The sequence below is a fragment of the Corvus brachyrhynchos genome, unplaced genomic scaffold (assembly GCF_000691975.1).
Source record: "Corvus brachyrhynchos isolate BGI_N302 unplaced genomic scaffold, ASM69197v1 scaffold398, whole genome shotgun sequence".
Classification (NCBI taxonomy): domain Eukaryota; kingdom Metazoa; phylum Chordata; class Aves; order Passeriformes; family Corvidae; genus Corvus; species Corvus brachyrhynchos.
In genome coordinates, this window is record NW_008239780.1 from 1,160,959 (window position 1) to 1,180,462 (window position 19,504).

The window sequence follows — 19,504 nt, forward strand, 5'->3', positions numbered from 1 at the left end:
GTTACTGTAGGTCTCTCACCCTATCACTGCATCTTGGAACCTAACAAGAATAAATTCTCCTGACAATTTGTTGAACAAAAATATCTTCAATCCAAAGAATTACCTATGTTCTTAGCTCTGCATCATCAGATACAGCTGTACATGAAAGCCTCCCCTCAGGCAGTATATGAATTATGAGCATTCCAATATTTATTAGTTGCAGTTGAAATAAAAATACTTTTAAGAAAAAAAAAAGTTATAAAACTGAAAACTTCCCCTCCAGTACCATTTAGATCAATCAACCTCTCCAATTTTCGGTCCTAAGTTAAAATAAAATGCTGGGTAATAAAACCCATGACTTTTAAGTTTTGGGGAAGTGGACTGGTCATTCATTGATAATAACAGTAATTCAAAAAATATTTATTCCAAAGTTTCTCTGAGCTGTTTAAAAAAAAAAAATTAAACCCCCCTATTGTTGACTTGAGAATAAACCAGAAACTGCTAGTTAAATAGCAAATTGCCAGAAAAGTAGCAAAAGAAATCATTAGCCTCAATCTGAACTACTGAGCACATTTTAAGGGAGTTCAGAATATAAATTCAATTTGGAGCCTTTTAAAACAGGTCATACTGCCAATCCTTCAATAGACACACAGTAAAGATATGGCCAAAAGACAGTAACCCATCTCAAGAGATTAGTTTATTTCTGAAGGTGGCAACTTGAAGTGGCTTCCACATCGAACTCATCCTTAGCAGCATCTAAAGATTTGTCACTGACACAAGATCAATAGCAGCAGCATTTTAACTAGGCAGAACAGGGGGGAGAAAAAAAAACACGGAGTAAAAGGATGCAACATCCCCTGCTTCCCAAGAAACCTAACAGCTAGAACAGAAAGCTGAAATTATTTGCACTCCACATGTATTAGGTTATCAATCTTCATTGACTACATTGTTGAAGTAAAAATGTAGAAGGTTCCAGGCAGTCAGTACCATATGTCTGCTGGGTTTTTAATTATACACACAGAGGCAATATTTTAAAATATGAATACCATAATGAGAAATTAGATATCACTAAATATCCTCAGTTATAAACCTAAAGTGCCTAAAGTTGTTCATAAAGATGTCTCTAGATGATAAAATTTATCAGAAGTTAAAATAAGAATCTCCAAGTTTGTCCTTAGTCAAAATTTTGTTTCAACATTTGAGTATCACACAATTAGCAAAACAAACATTTTTTGACATCAGAATAATTGGTATTTTTCATGTTTTGACCAGCTGTTGTCTCATACCAACCTCTTTCATAAATGCTTTTCCAAGACGTACTACTTTTGCAAATAAAATGGGATCATGGGACAGATGAGGACCAAGGTAACAAAGCATGTTGAACACTTCCTTTCTCAATTCCTCAAAGCTCTCTGCTTGTTTTGGTGCTCTCTTGTTTGGCAAAGAGGAAATTGGTGACCCTTTAGCTCCTTTAGGTACACCAACTCTGAAAAATAAAATGTGCAGCATTTCACATGAAATAAAAGTGCAAATTTTAGAAATGTATCTATAATTAAGCTTATTAGTGAATTCACACTGTAAAGAAATTGTTTTTCCCCTGTGTAGCAGCAGAATTGTGGCTGTTACTTTACCTGCGGTACAGAGGCTCAACTGTCACGTGGACAAGCTGGCAAAGCGCGATCGCAATCGGCTTGTGCGAAGTAGCGTAGAACGGAGGCATCTGATCCATAATACTTTGCGAATGGTGCCAATCACCAATTTTTAATAAGGCTTCCAATAAGCCAAGTTTCTGATTATCAGGAGGCTGCAAGATAATAAAGAAAAAATATGTTCATAAAGCCTCCTTAATACTTCTCCTTAAGCAGCAATCCACAGCTAGAGAAAAAGCCTTGTATTTTAACTGTGTAATAAAAACATATGCAAAATAAAACTTAGCTAGACATTCAGACAAAAAGCAAACTTCAAAAGAAATTATAAACCAGTCCACATAGAATTTAACATCTGGACCAAAGAAAAAGTTAAAAATAGAACAGAAATTTATTAAGTTGTCTGATTTACGTCTGATCACATACTTTTCAAACTGTCACAATCTATTGCAGCTTATTTCCTTACAGGACATTTTAAGAAGAATGCAAGCACTTAAGAATCGTATATGCTGTGTGTTTTTCTGGGTCTAAAAGCACAAACTTCTCTTGCAAAAGCAGATTAGAATAAAATAAAAGCTAAGCCACATTCAAACCCTTTCTCTATCTTAGTCTGCCTGTACCATGTTTCACATTAGCATCTATTCTAGGAGACTCAAGTGCAAGTCTACACAAAGTTTCCCTTCGCAATACAGCTTAAGAGGAAATTGAACTCTAAAATTAAGATCATGCCCTGAAGCACTTTTTCAGGGGCACAGTACTGATATATTTTATTGTTATAAATTGGTTTTCCCTGGCCTCCAAGGTAAAAGTCTACTCTTAAGTGACTAACAGTAAGGAACACTAGCTGTAAGTAACTACAAGGCTAAGATGACACCCAGGGAAGGAAGACTATAAATCTAGGACAAAATGTGTTTATTATTTTAAAGGAAAATATAATTTTATTTAAACCACACAAGCAGAGAAGGCTGACTGACAAGAACAATCATTAATTACAAAACAGACGCTCCTGTGGTTCTACAGTTTGCGTGGCTTTTTTAGTGGGTTTTTTTTTTCCTTTTAAAACTTTAACACTGGCAAGTATTTTTCTGATAGTTTTGAAAATAGAAAATAGCACAGCACATGGTAACATGCAGAGAAAAGCTTCAGAGCAAAACAAAATTATAAGGTCTCTATTCATGCTGAACTTATGGAGCTCACACAATGTTTGACTTTTGGGTAATCAAGTTCTGACATGAGCTCTCCAAAAGCCAAGACACGCCTGGCACAGAGGGGTCAGTCTGGAACTGCTGTCAGACCCATTCTTGCTGCCCACACTCTGACCTGTCCAGATCTCCTATCACACAGTTATGGCAAATGCATCTTAAAGGGAAAAAGTAGGTAGCACATTTGTCAAGACTAAATTATTCATATTGGAGTCCTGAGATAATAATGAATTTTAACCACACAAAATAAGCACTTTGAGGATTTAGAAGAAAAGTCAGGTCAGTAATTGTTAAACACTGTTTTCCTTATGCAGGCATTTATTCCATGATACTGTATCAAAAGTAGTACATTAACATGACATGCTGGATACAATGTACCTAGACTGTCAACAGCTTTCACATGCAGTTACTCCCCTAACTGCTACGAAGTGCACAGCTAAGCACATACAAAAACACTTTTAACACAGAAACCAGCTTTTCAAGAAACAGCACTTATTGCACAACAGTGTGTGCAGGCACAGAAATTGGTTTTTGTTAAGTACAGTTCATAATCTTCCCATCACACAGGCTCAGACTTTGTCATTTTAATCCTTCAGAAAAATGCTGCAGTTTCTGCTAGAGCTTAAAATTCCCAAGTTCTTAATTCTAAATCTTAGCCATAAAAACTGTCTTAAGTTCCTCTGACATTATTTGAAATGCATACACTCCCCAAGTCCCATCAAGAGTTTATTTTTCTATCAGAACAGGGTGACAAGCACACTTCAAAAAATTCTGGGCAGCCCCATCTGACTGCAGAGAAGGTGGACCAAAACAAAAGGGAGGGGGATCAGAAATTTCAAGTGAGTGAAAATTGGTTTACGCAGCAGCTGTGGCTGCAGTTGAGAGCCAGAAGGCAGTGACTGTATCAGATGCCTGAGGGAAGAAAATGGAATTAGATTTTTTCAAGCCAAGGAAGAAAAATGAAAAGAGGAAGGAAGGTCAGAGATTAACAGAAGCAAGGTGGAGTAGAAGAAGTAGAAATAGGTAGACAAACCAGATTGATAAGGAACCCAAGAGGATACAGAAAATCAAGAACAGAAACTATCAAGACTGATGGGTCCCTCCCCCCAACTCCAGCATGCCACTTAAAGCAAATATCAAGCATTTCTTGTTCTTTCTTTTTTGTTTTAAATAAGCCATTTAAGAAGTACTTAAGCACTCAGATGAAGCTGACAACAGAATAGCCCCTAAGAGATTAAATAGTTTCTAAAGTAAAGCTTGGACACACTAAATCAAATCAGACCTAGGCCAACATGAATATGATATAGTAGGAACTTAAATGAAGAGTATAAATTTACACATATGGAGATACAGGTTTAAAGGGAGCACAGTGAACAGTTACAACTAAAAATCTTCAATTATAAGCTTTTTCTACAATGCAGGATAATTATAACATTCCTAAGTCTGGCAATTCTTTATGTCCCAATTCTTGAGAGAAATAAGGAATAAACTCTTACTCATGTCTTTATTTTTATGAAATCAGCTAGGATTATACTATCATGAACCCTAGCAGTGCAGTTGTTAAATGTTGTGAAGTGTATGAATGCTGGACACACTTAGTGGCGCCAATACAACAAAAAGGGAGGGAAGAAATCAACTAGCCATTGAAGCAAGAATATTTTATGTACAGAAATCCAGAACAAATGCCAAACCATGCATTTTTGCACATTCAATATAACAGAAGTGCGGTTGGAAGACAAATACAAGCCATGCAAAAAGTACATAACTGTTTTTCAAATAAATACAAGCATGTTTTTATAACAATTGTTTTGTTTAACGTAATTGAAATAATTTTACTGAAAAGAAAGCTACTCAGTCACACCTTTTCAGTTTTCTCCTCCTCTTTTTCCTTTTCTTTCTCCTTTTCCTCAGTCTTTTCAGATGATAAGACGACCATTGTAAGTTTTCTGACAATTTGTTTAGCTTCCACTATCTCTCGCTTGTGCTCCTCAATGATGGTATTATCCCCTGGTAGAAGCTGAAAAAACAGAACATTATATCTGAAAATTGAAGTGACCAACTGCTACTGTGGATCACCAGAGCCTGGAGAAGAACTTTGTCCTTTCTTGTTACTAATCAGACAGTCTTTCAGGGAATCAGTTCCTTTTCCTTGCTACCACCATCCCCAACAGGGAATTACACTAATAACAGACTACTCTGAAATCAAGGACTCATGAGAAATAATATCACTCTACTTCTTCACAATCATTCATTGTCTGAGCCCCCTTGCCCTCTCATTTACCATTCACCTTTAGCTTTATGGTGACAATTACACACATACTCCATAGTAACATTAACACAACTCAGTGCCCTTAATCCAAATGAATATTCAAAATATTGCTCATCTAACAGGAAGAAAAATTTAATCATCATGGAAAAACAGCTAATCTACTTAGCCACACATTTTGATTGCACCTTTATTTTAAAGAAGTACCATTTAAAGCTTAGCAAATTTTTTATTTATGAGCAATGTGGATTAAACACATGTAACATCTGTTCTTTAAAAACCATCTTAGATAAAAGATAAAAGTACCTAGTATGAAAAAACCTCAGCATAGTCTTGTACTTGAGAATAATCAGGGTGAGGAATATAAAGCTACACTCAGAAATTAAGGGGTTTTTTCTGACAAACTTCCGTTTAGCTCCTGAAACCAAGATCACACTCTCCCTGCAAGTAAGTAATCAAAACTTACTGCAGTCATGACCTCTTTGATACAGTCATCTTTTCTTCTACTGTTTTTAATAAGATAAAATTTTTATTGGTTTTTCTTTGCCCAAACTGATTATAGAAGGAGGAAAGAATTCCTCCATTTCACAGAAATTTGGGGAAGAACAAATCCCACTTGGAAAGGTAAAAGTTTTAAGGATCTGCATTTTTTGAAAACACAGGAAACCTACTAAACTTCACCAAGAAGCACCTAGAGTGGAATTTCAATGGGTAAATTGCATCTCCACGATGCCATACATTCTATATGGCTGTGTGTATACACACACTAATTGAGAACAGTTTTTACAGGCTTGGAAGGGCAGGGAGGGCAGAGGGGGGGAGAACATTCTTAATATGAGCGATAATCCTGGCAGTGCTCTTGTATGAGCACCCCTTCAGACTCAACACCTACACGCTAATTATTTTACAGAAATTTTCATAGCAAGTTAAATTAAGCCTGAACTGAAAAGAGATTTAAAAAAATATATACCATTCCAAATATTCAAAAGACAGAGAGACTGGCAGAGAGATTCTGGAATGAGACTGAGAATCACCATCACACAGGCGAAGAGTGCAAATGACTGCAGGGACCCTCGAGCCGTGAGACTGACGGAAAACACGCCCATACCAGCACAAGCCTGAGCTGAGATTGCACAGGCAACTGTAACCCCAAGTGTCAGGATGTTTCGTAAGCTTACAAACTTTCTTTAAAAAACAAGCATTATCATCACACATTCCTCAGTCCACACCAATTATCTGAGACATGCACTCCTACTCTTGCTCCACCCAGCACATTTTCAGCCAAAATACTCCTATGAAGCCAGAGACAGTTACTGACGAGTCAATATTGATGAGATTGTCACTAAGGCTATGAAATGCCACACGAATTAATGGCAGGACTAGCTTCCAAACCTTCCACAGATATAACTAGAACTCTTTCCTTGATTTCAGTGGAAGAGCTGAGTCTTAAAATTTCTTAAGCCTACCCATGGATATTCTGAAATTAAAAATTCTTGTATAATGTAAAATTAATCTGATAACTACAACATTCTATTAACCATTCATCAAACTGGAATGTTGGTTGGTTGATAAGACTGTCAGACTACAGAGAATAAGTCTCTGACTGTATCTGAACATGTAAGTCCACATCCTTCCTTCAGCCTAACAAATGGTCAGAATTCTTGTAGAGAATGAGAGGCCTACTCAGGAACATGCAAGCATTTTAAAAAAATAACCCTACTATTAAACTAAAAGAATGTTTGGAGCTAATTGTACTACCACTTTTCTCCAAAACTGAGCTTGTAAAGCAAAACTCAAAAGGTCTAGCTCTTAAGGAAGGTTACTTGGGTATTTACCTCCAACTTCCTACTCCGCCAGAAGATAAACAATCTGGAGGATGTTACACAGATAATTCAAATAAAGTTTATCAGCATTCATATTTCAATGTGTGCTTATTTGAATACATGGCATTAAGAAAGCACTGAAAATTTTAAATCATTAAATATTGTAAACCTACAGGTATTACACAGAATATCATGAATCTGAAAATTTAGAAATAGGGTAAAGCATCTGATTTTCTTTTTTTCAAATGTCCAGCTTTGGCATCTAGCAGAGTAGTACTGTCACTTACATGAACATAAAGATCTTCCAAATCTATGAGATTATGTTGCAAAAGGACAGCAGCAACTCTGTATAAGGAGGAAGGGGTCTCACCACTTGGATCCTAAAATGGACAACATTGGAAATTTAAGAAAAAAGCAATCAGACCACAGCAGAAGGTCACGGAACAGGAACCACTCAATTCCTGTTCAAATTAAATATATTAACCCACAGGTCTCCTTGTTATCATGTTATTTAACTGCTATTACTCCCAAGTCACTAGATTTAACTGCAATACACATTCAGTATTTTCAGAAACAAAAACTTTAAACTGTCTTCACACCCTACGGCGCTTGTATGCAATTCCTAGCTATATATTTTAAAAACCCCCCTTGAGTATAATATCTAATATCAACCATGACTCTCCTGCAAACATGTTCCTCACTCCTGGGGATAAGTCTTGTTTATAATGTACAGTCTCTTTGTTCATGCCAGTCCTTACATGACTCTACAAGGTCAAGTAGAAGGTACCAAGATTATTTTCAGCTCTTTTAAGAGAACATTAAGCATTCTCCTGCAAAATACAGTAAGAGACTCCCACTCAAATAATGAAATTATTGCTTTTAATACCAGAATTTTACAACTTAAAAATTAATTTATATGGACAAAAAACCCCAAAAACAAAACCAAAAACCAAACCAACAAAAACCTGCAGAAAATCTTATTACCAACTGCAGTTCAACCACCAACCATGAAACCCAAAAATTAAGAACAGAAATACATTACCTGATAAAATTTGAATTTGAACCCAAGGATATGGCATAGAGTTTGAGGTTCACACATGTACATGTAAGACTCTATCAGTGGTACGAAGAAATCATCATACTCAGGCCTGCACTCATAGACTTCTAGGATAATATCCAAAACTCTGTTAGGATCAAGATTGAAACATCCTAGTGGAGAAGGATAGAGCAGAAAAGTTTAACATTGCTAATTTTCATCTTCATTCTGTTTCTAGAACACAAATGCATTAACTTTAAAAATTTATTCTTTTCAGTTAAACTTGAGCCTGATTTATCAATAGCAAAATAATCTGGATAAATACAGCACCGATCATTTTGACTTGTTGAATACTGAACTAGGCAAAAATACTAAAAAGGACTTCCAACCCAGATTACAGCAAAAGTAGAAATTAACACCTAAAAGGGAACATTTAATAATTAATAACCTGACCTCCCCAGCACCACAGAGCCAGCAAAAGGCAAGGGCTGCTGCTTCTTCCCTTGTGCTGCCACATATATTCATTCAGTCACACAGATCAGCCAGCTAGTAATTATTTTACACCCCAAAAACTGTTCCGGTTTGAGCTAGACCCTGATCCTCCTGTTGGTACTGCCCTGTCAATTCAGCATTATTGCCACCAGAAGAGAGAACAGTTTCTTTATTTGAAGGGGAGCAAGAGCAAAGATACAGATCAGGTCAGTTAATGCTGAAATCATACCTGTATTTTACTATATAAACTTTTCCACCAGAATTCCAGGAGACATACTTGAGGCAGAAATACTACTTTTATTCAAAAAATCCACACCTAGATATTTTTTTCATTGTGCCATGACATGTTTTATCCAGGCACATTCACTATGCAGATACATAACTGCATCAGTCTTTCCTTCCCAAAAGCCATTTCCGTTAACACTAGAACCTACTGCAATTTAAAAGAATTGACACATTGTAGGAAGTCTATTTGCAATTCCTAAAATTCCAGAAATAAAAATGTTTTATCACAAAATTCCTCAAATTGAGAGTATTTTTTCACTGTAATAACTAGCAAAACCATCCTATTCTCTTCATTCCTCCCAAAGTAAGTATTATTGTTACACGCATTTGACACTCAGGCAAAACACTTTGATAAATGAAAAATTATTTTTTGTATAAAATGGCAGTATAGCCTTTTGCCCATTACTGCACTGGCACCACATGAGACAGGCACTGGTGCAAACATCAATATATTGTACAGAACTCATTATTCAAAAAGAAAGTGTAAAACAAGGGTAATTACAGATATTTCCTGTTTTTAACATTTTGCACTTTGTGAGATTCTCATCATGACTCAACTTAAAAACATGGAAAAATCACTAAAAGAATTAGATAAAAGAAGAACAGTTACTACTTCTCATTGGTCTTCACAAGGAATCACTCATTCAACATCTTCAAGAACAAAAGAATGCTCACTCATTGAACTGATACATTCAGTAGCAAAAAGCATTACTTTGTTATGCTCCAGTCTGCCTGCTGAGACGACAAGCACATCTTCAAAAGATGTCAAAAATCACAGCATGCATATCTGAGGCTACACCATAAATTCTGTATCTAGGGTTAAGTATGCCTACACAACATTCCCAAAATTAATTTTTCCACAGAAACAGGAATTTCAAGACCCTATAATTCTATCCAAGGTGATCTACTCTCTGTAGTCGTAAGGTCATATAGGAAAACCAATGCCCATATTCTTTCAATAAATTCCTTACCTATTAAAGATTTGATATTTTCAAGGATTAAATCACTAGTGATATTTCCAGATAAGTCTTGACCCAGTTCCGCAATGAGCTTTGCATAACCTTCATTCTCCTCTCTTAGCAAATTAAACTTCTGTTGCTTATAACTGCAAATGAACAGAAATTAAATACTGTTGTGTAACATGCATCCAGTGAAGCTTATTTATGCTCTTAGCAATTTGCTATACTAAAAAATGCTAATTTTGAACATATTTTTAACAACTTGTCACTTACTTGAGCTATTGCAAAAACTATTAAATGCAGTAAATGAATACCTGCAGGGTAGCAAGCACTCTCCAAACAAATCTAGCTCTTCTTTCATTTCAAATGCAGACCATTAAAAAGATTAGACTTATACTTAACAGGAAAGCTTGTTCTACACACTACTCTGGAGAACTGCTCTGTGGCAGTCCGTCCTTAACCTATTCTTGTTTCAAGTGATGTTCTTTGAGACTGAAACACTGGATGCAGAGACAGAAACCAAACATACACCAAAAAAGGATAACCTATGTTGCCCAAACTAAAATAACGATATTTGCCTAGTTATGAAAACAAAACCTATTCTTAACTGATGCAAGAGCAACAATTAATTTTCTTATACTTTGTAAATTCACATGTCACAAATAAATACTAATTAACCTGCATATATGGAATCCCTGTAGCAATAGCCATATCTAACATGGGAAAGATTGCATACTTCTCAACAGTCTGAAAACTAAAGGCTAACAAAATTCTTTTGTCAATGGCAAGTTGAAGTGCAACAAAACATATCTCCCAAAGAAAACTGAGTATCTTCAAAGAAACACTGCACTTGGTAGAAAACATTGTTACCAGACTAATCATCATTGTCCCTCCCCACCCACTCCCCAAACAACCCTTGCCCCAAAACTTACAATAGTTTTGTCTTTATTTTAACAGATTTTTGATTGAACTGTTGAGACTGCTTGATAAGTCCCAGTGACTCCAGCGTCTCTGGATCTAAACGCTCCTTTAGGACAGTGTCAGATACAAGATACTAAAAAACACCAAAAACATACACCAAATTTGTCAATTACAAAGACCTAGAAACCACACAATTACTTTATGTTACATGTGCATTCTGACTACAACAGGAAAAAGTTTACATTTTGCTTCAAACACAGAAGCAGACAAAACTGAGACACTATTAACTGAAACTAGAATTTTACAGTGGTAAATTTTATATACAAGAGCACCTTGAAGAAACAAGCCTTAGGCTAATTGCTGGTTACCAAGTATACATTGCATAGCACCCAGGGACATTACTACCAAGAACTGCGTATTTACAAAGCATATTCTCATATTCTGGGAAAGAAGTCTTGTTTTCATATTCAGAACTTTCCTACAAATCAAGCTTATTCCATGCATTAGTGAATGCTACTTCTAAAGACAAGAGGAAGTTGCATAAAGAAGTGCACCTCAAAGCATGCTTCACAGGCAAAGTTTCAGTTGAACTTGCAGGCAGAAAATTTTAAGTTACCTCAAAACTCTTTAAAGATCTCAAAGGAGAGCTGTACTATATTCTTCTATCACAACACTTTGGAGATGAATTTTTTAATTATTTGGGCATTTGGAAAACACTCTTACAGTCTTTTCCAGAGGAAAAAAAAGAAAAATCAAGCTTCAACACTCTTATTTTTCTTGTCATATTTTGACATGCAATTTTGTCAAAAGACTTCCTAGGTGCAACTTACCAAACAGGCCAATACTAGTTGTGTAAAATGATCCCTCTTATTTTTTTCTTCTAAACAACTTGTTTCAATATCTACAAAAGAAGATGGGGAAAAGAACATTACTTGATAATTTGAGAGTTTCTTCTTTTAGTAACTATTCTGATAATTGCTAATGATAACACAAAGCAAAGCAACTTATTGATAACATAGTAGCTTCTTGCCACTTCCCACCCACTCATTCCCCATGTGGTTTGTGTAATATTTTGACAACAATTCTCACACATCCGCAAGTCTCATGAAAAGGTAAAACAGAAACCAGAGGAATGCTGCAGTAATTTTTCTTGCCCTTCTCTTTGTTGCAATAATACTTATGGCAAGCATCAAAGATCAATAATAAGCACAAAACCAGAAATATGAACTGCTGAAGAGAACTGCATGATCCTGGCCTTAAGGTAACGTTCTAATATCTTTCCCTGTGGTGTCAGAGAACTACCATTTACTGTCTGTCTGCAGTCTTTTACCAGCTATGGTTCTGTATTACCATTAATTTCTTCTGTATTGTCAACTACTGAAAGCAATTCGCTCCTATGAGAAGACAGGCTATGGAACACTGGCCAGGGAAGCAAAACTTCTAAAGCAGTTTTAAAAAAGCACATCATTACAGGAAGTGAGCAGCTGCAAAAGGAGTAGAAAACTCCATAAAAGAATGCAAGGCAGATATTACAATAAACAAACAAAAAACCCACCACACATACCCACATTAAAATCAGACCCGTAGAGAAAACATCAGCAACAAAAATATGAGAAAGAAGACCCTAAAGAGACTGAAAACCAGTGATGCAGCAGGGTAGAAGTGGAGGCAACAGACCAGCCAGATCAGCCTGGACCTTAGCAACCAAGACTCTCAGCCAAAGAACAAGCTACAGTAAAAAATTTGTCCAGGGAATGTGGATGAGTGGAAAACCCAAAATTCTCATATATTGAAACACATAAGGAATTGGAGAAAAAAATCCTGATAGCAGCAAATACTGATTAGAGTAAAAACGGGTTAGAGAAAACAAGCAAGAAATTGTCAAATGTCCTTCGTCCCAAAGTTTGAAACCTAGCTCCTTAGCCATACTATTCTCTGCTATTAGCGAAAGGATGGCATTTGGCTACACACTAATTTAAAGGAAAGGGGGAAAAGAAAAATAAACAGAAAAAGGAAGACAGATACACTAGTTTCAGTTATTTAAGTAGTGCAAGAAGCAGCTAATTCAAGTGTTCTAATGCAGATTAAAAAAGAAAAGGACATCAGTGTAATACTGCATTACGAAAACTAGTTATTACAAAATGATGATACAAGGACACAGAATTAAACAGTATGAAAAAAACAAAGTGAAAATTTATCATTCAGATGTATAAAACCAAAGCTGCACGTGCAAACTTAATGAGGTGCCTCTCTTCACAGGCAACCACAGCACAGCACATGCCTCACTCCTTCCATACAAGAACACACAGGATCTGTGGTGACCGGACCAGCAAAAGAACTTTCTGAAATTTGTTGAAAAACACAGACTTGGAGCAAGACAAAAACTGCAAGCAGTTAAAGCAGGAAAAACATGAGAGAACAGCTTTAGATCAACATTACAACATAAAAATCCAGAAGTTATCACCAGAAAAAGACGCGCACATCTGCTCAGCTGGCAGAGAGTGACTTGATGCCACTCGCCTTTAGATTTCTGGACAATTAGCATAAGCTCCATTTCACTAACAGTGACTGTACAGACAAAAATATTTATAGAACACATTCTGAGGAGAAAGGATCTACCTACCAGTAAGTCAACTTCTATTTAAAATATTTAAGAATGATAACATCACTAAGTCACTGATTCCATTAGCTAACATCCAACATTCTTACAAGCTAGCTCCTTTAACTATTCTTGGCAGATCAACTTCCACTGCCTTTAATAGGCAAACTTCTGGAAACTATAACAGAACAAAGCAGAATGAAAAGACATTAACAAGTGAGGTACAGATACACTGAGGAAGAGTCAATACATGCTTTGTAAGGAGAAGTCATGCTTTACAGATTTAATGAAATTTCTTCAAGAAGCAGATACACAAAACATTAATTTCTCCAAATCTATTGCAATGCTGAAAGGAAGGGAACCCAACTTACCTAATATGCAGAATACATCAGCAAGGATAGAAGGCATGTCTTCTCGGAATTCCTAAGAAACAAAAAGATCCCATTTAACGAATACAGAAATTCCAATATGCATGCTTAGAAAATTTTTGCATTGTATAAAACAACACTTCATCATGAAGTTCCAATTAATTAATAATACATATTATTTCTATTATTCATAATTCATATTAATAATGAATATGCCTAATTATTGACTAATATCTAATATAAGTGCTGTACTAATTATTGATATGTCATGAAACCCCATAACCTTGAAATGCAATTTAAGTGTAATTCGTGACCAGGGACAAAACCCCCTGGTTATTCCCTCCAACTCTTTAGCCCAAGGGAACACCCTGTGTGAGGAGCAGCAGCCCGGACAGTGACCTGCAGTTCCTCAGGCACCAAACAGATTACTATTTCTTACAGCAACCATAGGTGCAACATTTCACACACCACCCCAATAGCAAGGTGCCCTACAGCCTTGCCTTCCCTCAACATCAATGCTCAAGTTCAAAAAACCTGAAACAGTTAAACTAGATTATTGCAACACATTTTTCCTTAATGTTCCATACAGCAACTTACCAAAAATAAGAAATCATTTCTAGAAGATTTTTAATGTATTTTTCCTAGTTTGCTTTTTTAAGAAACAGCGATATTTGGTGAGCTTGGAAGAGGAAATTACTCTTCTCCCTATTTTCTCTACTTATTCAAAGCATTTTAAGAAAAACCTTTCTCAAACAAAAAATAAGTCTAATGCATTATTTCAAAGGCCATCACAGAACTTGGACATCCCAACCGTAAAATGGCACACACACTGTCACATTGTTATAAAAACCAGTAGGTGGCATCACAGATGTGCTGCATGAGCAAGTGACATTTGTTTCCAGCATTTATTAAAAACTTCAGTCTTCACGTGCCCTTAAAAAATGGCTTAATTTTTAATTTATGCTGAAATGAACACATCTCTTCCTCACCATGAAAAATAGAGGGAAAAAATGAAACGCTGCCAGTCTACATATATATCAAGTACACACAAATGAAGAAAAAGAACTTGACAAGAATGACTTTTTAGACATGCAAAAGAAAAATCTCTTGAATATTCTCCTGCTTAGATTTCATATGGACTTTTATAAGAAAGATTTTAGTAAGTATGCAATTATTACAAATATATACTTACTATGACATCACCAAGAACATTAGAAGCTTGATCATGCTTTAAGTTTCCTCTGACAACGTGGTAAGCAAGCTCGTACAAAGCCTGCTGGATATCTGTTGAAAGACAGGAGATGATTAAGGAACATATTAGATAATCCTTTATCTAACTGCTAAAGCAATGTTTACTTGCTGTCGACTTCAGACAATGGACAAGTAAAGGGGATATGTTTCCCTTACCGATAAAGGGGATTACTTTGTTATCACTGATAGATTAAAATCAATCATCAATATCTAAGATTTCACACAAGCATAAAGTGAGCGACGATTCACCTTCTCTAGAGAGTTCATGGAATAACAGTAAAATGGGAAGAAAAATTACCATCCTGCATACAGTAACTTGAGTGTTCACAGTTGGCTTAACAAAGAAACCTTTACCTTGTAATTCACACAAATATCATATTATACATACATAGAAAACATTCCAGTACTTTCCTAGTCATGTCTCATCAGATATGCTCTCAAAAACCATTTAGCTAGAAGAAAGTAAAATTTAATTGGAGAAAAAATGCTTGATTAGGATTATTTTTTATTTCATTTTTTAAGGAAAGTCTCCTATAACTCAAGAATGTAACCTTACAAATGCTTGTAATAAGCTGAAGCACTAAACAGAGGTATTCCACTTGAGAAAAAGCTTGCAGTGTTAAACATGGTGGCTGAAAAACCAGCTGTGAAAAACTTGTAAGGTTCTTAAGTAAGACACAAAAAATGTTGTGTTTTTACTCTATGAAAAATAACAAACTCCCATGCTTTCACCGTGCACTTTTACCACATGGTTTGCTCAATAAACCATATTCACTAACAAGTTATACAGATCTTAATGCCTTAAACCAAGTACTCAATAACATGGTGACTACAAACCACTGTGGGTGAATTAAAACAATTTGTTTTTTAAATAGATAATTTCACATTTGCACACATTAGGGTTCATATATTTAACTTCTATTTTAACATCTAGTTGTATGCCGAGTTTGCAACGTGGAATTCCATTTTCTACAGCACAGAACAAATATTGGGCAATGCTGCCACAACTCACTGCAAAGAAATCTCTGGATGTCCGAAAGCAATCCTTGTAGTGGATGTTTGTATTTGTAGAATTCACCCTCAGCAGGCACTAATGGTCACCACACACGAATGATGACCACCATACATGAATGACACACATACATGCAAAGGTACCATAATCAACTGTTTCCAGGCTTTTTTTTAATTTAACTAAAATCAACCAACAACCACACAACTTACCTCTGAAACCCACATCATGGTTTTTGTTTTCACTGAGAGCACGACACAGCTGCACACTAAAATAAAACAAATATTTAAAAAAACCCCATTAGATATTGGCATACACACACAAATGTTTTTGGTTGATGCTCTGGCTAAAACAGCTTTAGATTTGGGCAGTTTAAATGAATGACTACATTTTAATTTTTCCAAAGTAAACCCTAATTCAGAGAACTTAAACAGCAAAGAAACACAAGACTCCCAATAGATCTTATACACATATAAATATTCTTCCTAACATTACACCTCCTTGAGAAAAGTAAGAACATGAGGCAACGTGAAAGCATGGAAGTACTAGCAATAACCTACTGTCATTATCCAATAAGGAAATGCTTCTCACAGAATTACTATGACTACGGTAGTTTTCAAACTCTTGTCTGTAAAAAACTTTTACCATTCAACTATTTGCATTATTTCCTCATGCAATGTTTTACCAAGAGTAAGACAGAATTTTTCTTTATTCTAGTCCCTAAAAGAATCCACTCTAGGAAGCAAAAACCTGTCATGTTGCATTGTCACTGCTTGCTCCCAGGGCTCCCTCAACCAAACAGCCATATGCAAAAAGCACTCTAACTACTGTGCAGACTGTTACACGGCATAAAGTAATAGTTTTCTGTGTTATAAAATAAATGCTTAAAGAGCAGGCTTCCTCACTACACTGACAGCTCAGAAATGGACATACTTCCAAGACATAAGGATCTTCCCTCTTCTCTACCACTACTGTCACCCCAGTGTGAGGTTTCAAAAGCAGTTTCATATTTAAAAGTGACAGTATTTTTAAAAGGGTAGTTATTTACCTTTATTATAACAGACACCAGGGAATATTTCAAGAACTTTTGTCACATTTGCACATTTTCAACCAAAAGTTCACATATTTTTCAAAGTATCTTTCATGTGCAGAAAGTGAGGAAGGTATCAGAGCTATGCCTCATTCCTACATAAGATGGCAAGACTACAGTTTGCTGTGGGAGCCATTTTAAGCTGGTTCAAATAAGGCAGATATGTACAATTATTAGAGGCTTATCACAAAAAATAAACAGTAAAAAATAGTTCTGTAGCAATCCATTACTCATTCTATTTGCATCCTATATAGATTATCACTTCTCTAGCAGGACTAAAAAGCTGTTCTAGCCATCAAAGGATTATAATTAGCAAATATAAGGTATACACACCCTTTGAAGACAACTGGAAACTACAGAGTTTCACACATAACATTATCAATAGAAACGTAAAAGCTCAGCAAAAAGCAAAGGTATGGCTGAGATGTCCCAAATGCTATAAGAGAATGCAATATTCTGGTTATTCTGGAAATAACCAGAATAGAGACAGCAAAACAGGGGAATATTTTATTTTTCATGAATGGTAAGTAAATATTTTTTTAAAGAATATATTTTTCCCCGGGCTCTCCCAAAAGAGTGTATAAATTCAATAAAAATTAATTTTCTGAAATTTTAATTACTCCTTCAGAGAAGGTACCCTATAAGCAGTCATTTCTAAGTTCTGTATACAAATAACAGTAAAGTGAAACATCAGATTCCAAAAAAAACTATCTGAGCTACATGCTTTGACTCCTATGTCCTAAGATAATATCCTCAACAAGGTTACAAGAGCAACAACCCTGTCTGCTTGGACTGATGAGTTCATTTAAGTACATCTTGAAACCAGAGTTTCAACCTCTTCCCATTCCCTTTCCAGCAGTATCAAAATAGTATTAACAACTTCACATTACTTTAAGACACAAATCTGTTTGATCAATATAGTAAGAAACTCTAAGATGAATCTGCAAAACAACATGCTTAATATTTGCAATTAGAACCCCCTGAATTTTTAAATTGGAGAAAAACAAAAGAAGGCAAAAATATTTCTTTTTATGCTTCTATTCTTTTCTAGAGGCACTCTCTCAAAGGAAGACCACCTTTCCTGTAGGTGCTGCCAGGTAGCACAGCTGCACTGATTTAATGATTTGTTGCTGCAGAAACGGAACACATTCACCAACACTTCTTCCCTTCTCAGTACACAGTTTTAGCCCTCCCATCAGTTACATCAGTACAACTGACAAACCTGGCAGAAAACTGGTCAAAACCCAAGTCTTCAGCCACATCTGCAAGTTGAAGCACTTACCAGGAGGCCATAGAGGCACCCTGGTGACTGAAGACAAGGCAGAAGCCCTCCTTTCCAGTAACAACAAGCTGAGAGATTAGCTCATCTAGTCTCAGCTGAGTGCATAAAATTAAAACAGTTGAACCTTCACAAGAAAAGAAATATCAATGCTGGTACAGTCTGGTAAGTGTTCATTTGACACTTATTACTCTGACCTGGTAGCTCATTGCTGCCAGCTTAGGATAGAGAACTTCCCTGCTCTACTAAAACCTACATCTCTTAATCTGAAAGTAAAACTGTGTAATGCATGTAGGATACAATTAAAAAATAGGATAACCTAGAAAGCAAAAATCTTTTTAAAAAAACCCACAGAATCACTTTTGAAAATCACGGTTTCAAAATTAAATTTATTTTGGACTATGATGGGATAGATTTGCTTAAAACACAAATTCTGAAGCAGTGTGAACAAGTTTGCATGGCAGAGGCAGCACCGGAACTGAGGCCTCCCAACTCATACAGCACGTCCTATAACCTCCATTTCACTCCCACACGTGGATTAAAGCAGTAATTATCACAAAGTGCATGTGCCTGCTAGTATTTAAGTATATGCATAATTCAACTGATGTAGGTAGTTCTTTAGTTGAGATAAAGTACAATCAATTGCATTTTGCAGTCAGGGTGGCACAACTACAACTAAACTCTTTTCCTGATTCTCAGCCCTTCACTTACATGAGCAATGTTACAGTGTTGAGTTGGAGTAACAAAGAAGCTGGAAGTGCCTGAAAGATCCAGTCTCAAAAATTTCACATTCACAGAATGTTAAGCTTCTTCAGTTTACCTTGAGGCTTAACATATTGCATAAACTGCCAGGCAAGTACTTTATTAAAGCCCTCCATCCTTGCTAAATGCTCCTTGATGTGTTGAATCTCTCACAAAACAAGGTAAGGTACCAGTTCCTATCTGTGTTATAAATGTCCATGTGGGCTGCAGTCATAGACCAGCAACTTTTTGTGGAAAACACAACAATTTTCCTACAAGGACAGTACACACAAATTGGTCTACAGGGAGTCCGGACTGAGCAGCATAAGTAGTCACCCTCAGACTTCATCTGTATACCAGTATCTGGCAGTAGCAAATAAATGAACATAATTTAGTAAACTGTACTTAGAGAATGATCTGAACAAAAAGTGACAGGTAAGATGACTACATCCTGACCAATGTAGTTTTGGCAGGTACACACACTTGAAACTACTACATTTACGTATTTGTATTAGATACTATTACACACCAGTAGCTTGATTAATTAAATTCAAAGCG

At 35.9% G+C, this 19,504-nt stretch overlaps 1 protein-coding gene across 1 annotated transcript in view; it reads right to left on the reverse strand.

Annotated features, from left to right (window-relative positions):
• THOC2 (THO complex 2) overlaps positions 1–16,102 on the reverse strand; it is a 44,676-nt gene extending 28,574 nt beyond the window's left edge. Inside the window, exons 1-11 of the mRNA XM_017743122.1 lie at positions 16,049–16,102; positions 14,769–14,860; positions 13,580–13,631; positions 11,440–11,510; positions 10,621–10,742; positions 9,701–9,834; positions 7,959–8,125; positions 7,204–7,296; positions 4,689–4,844; positions 1,611–1,783; positions 1,270–1,465 (exon numbers count right to left, since the gene is read on the reverse strand). Of these exons, the coding sequence (XP_017598611.1) occupies positions 1,270–1,465; positions 1,611–1,783; positions 4,689–4,844; positions 7,204–7,296; positions 7,959–8,125; positions 9,701–9,834; positions 10,621–10,742; positions 11,440–11,510; positions 13,580–13,616 (1,149 nt within the window). The 5' untranslated portion in view covers positions 13,617–13,631; positions 14,769–14,860; positions 16,049–16,102. The remainder of the gene's footprint in view (positions 1–1,269; positions 1,466–1,610; positions 1,784–4,688; positions 4,845–7,203; positions 7,297–7,958; positions 8,126–9,700; positions 9,835–10,620; positions 10,743–11,439; positions 11,511–13,579; positions 13,632–14,768; positions 14,861–16,048) is intronic.
• Positions 16,103–19,504: the final 3,402 nt, after the last annotated feature.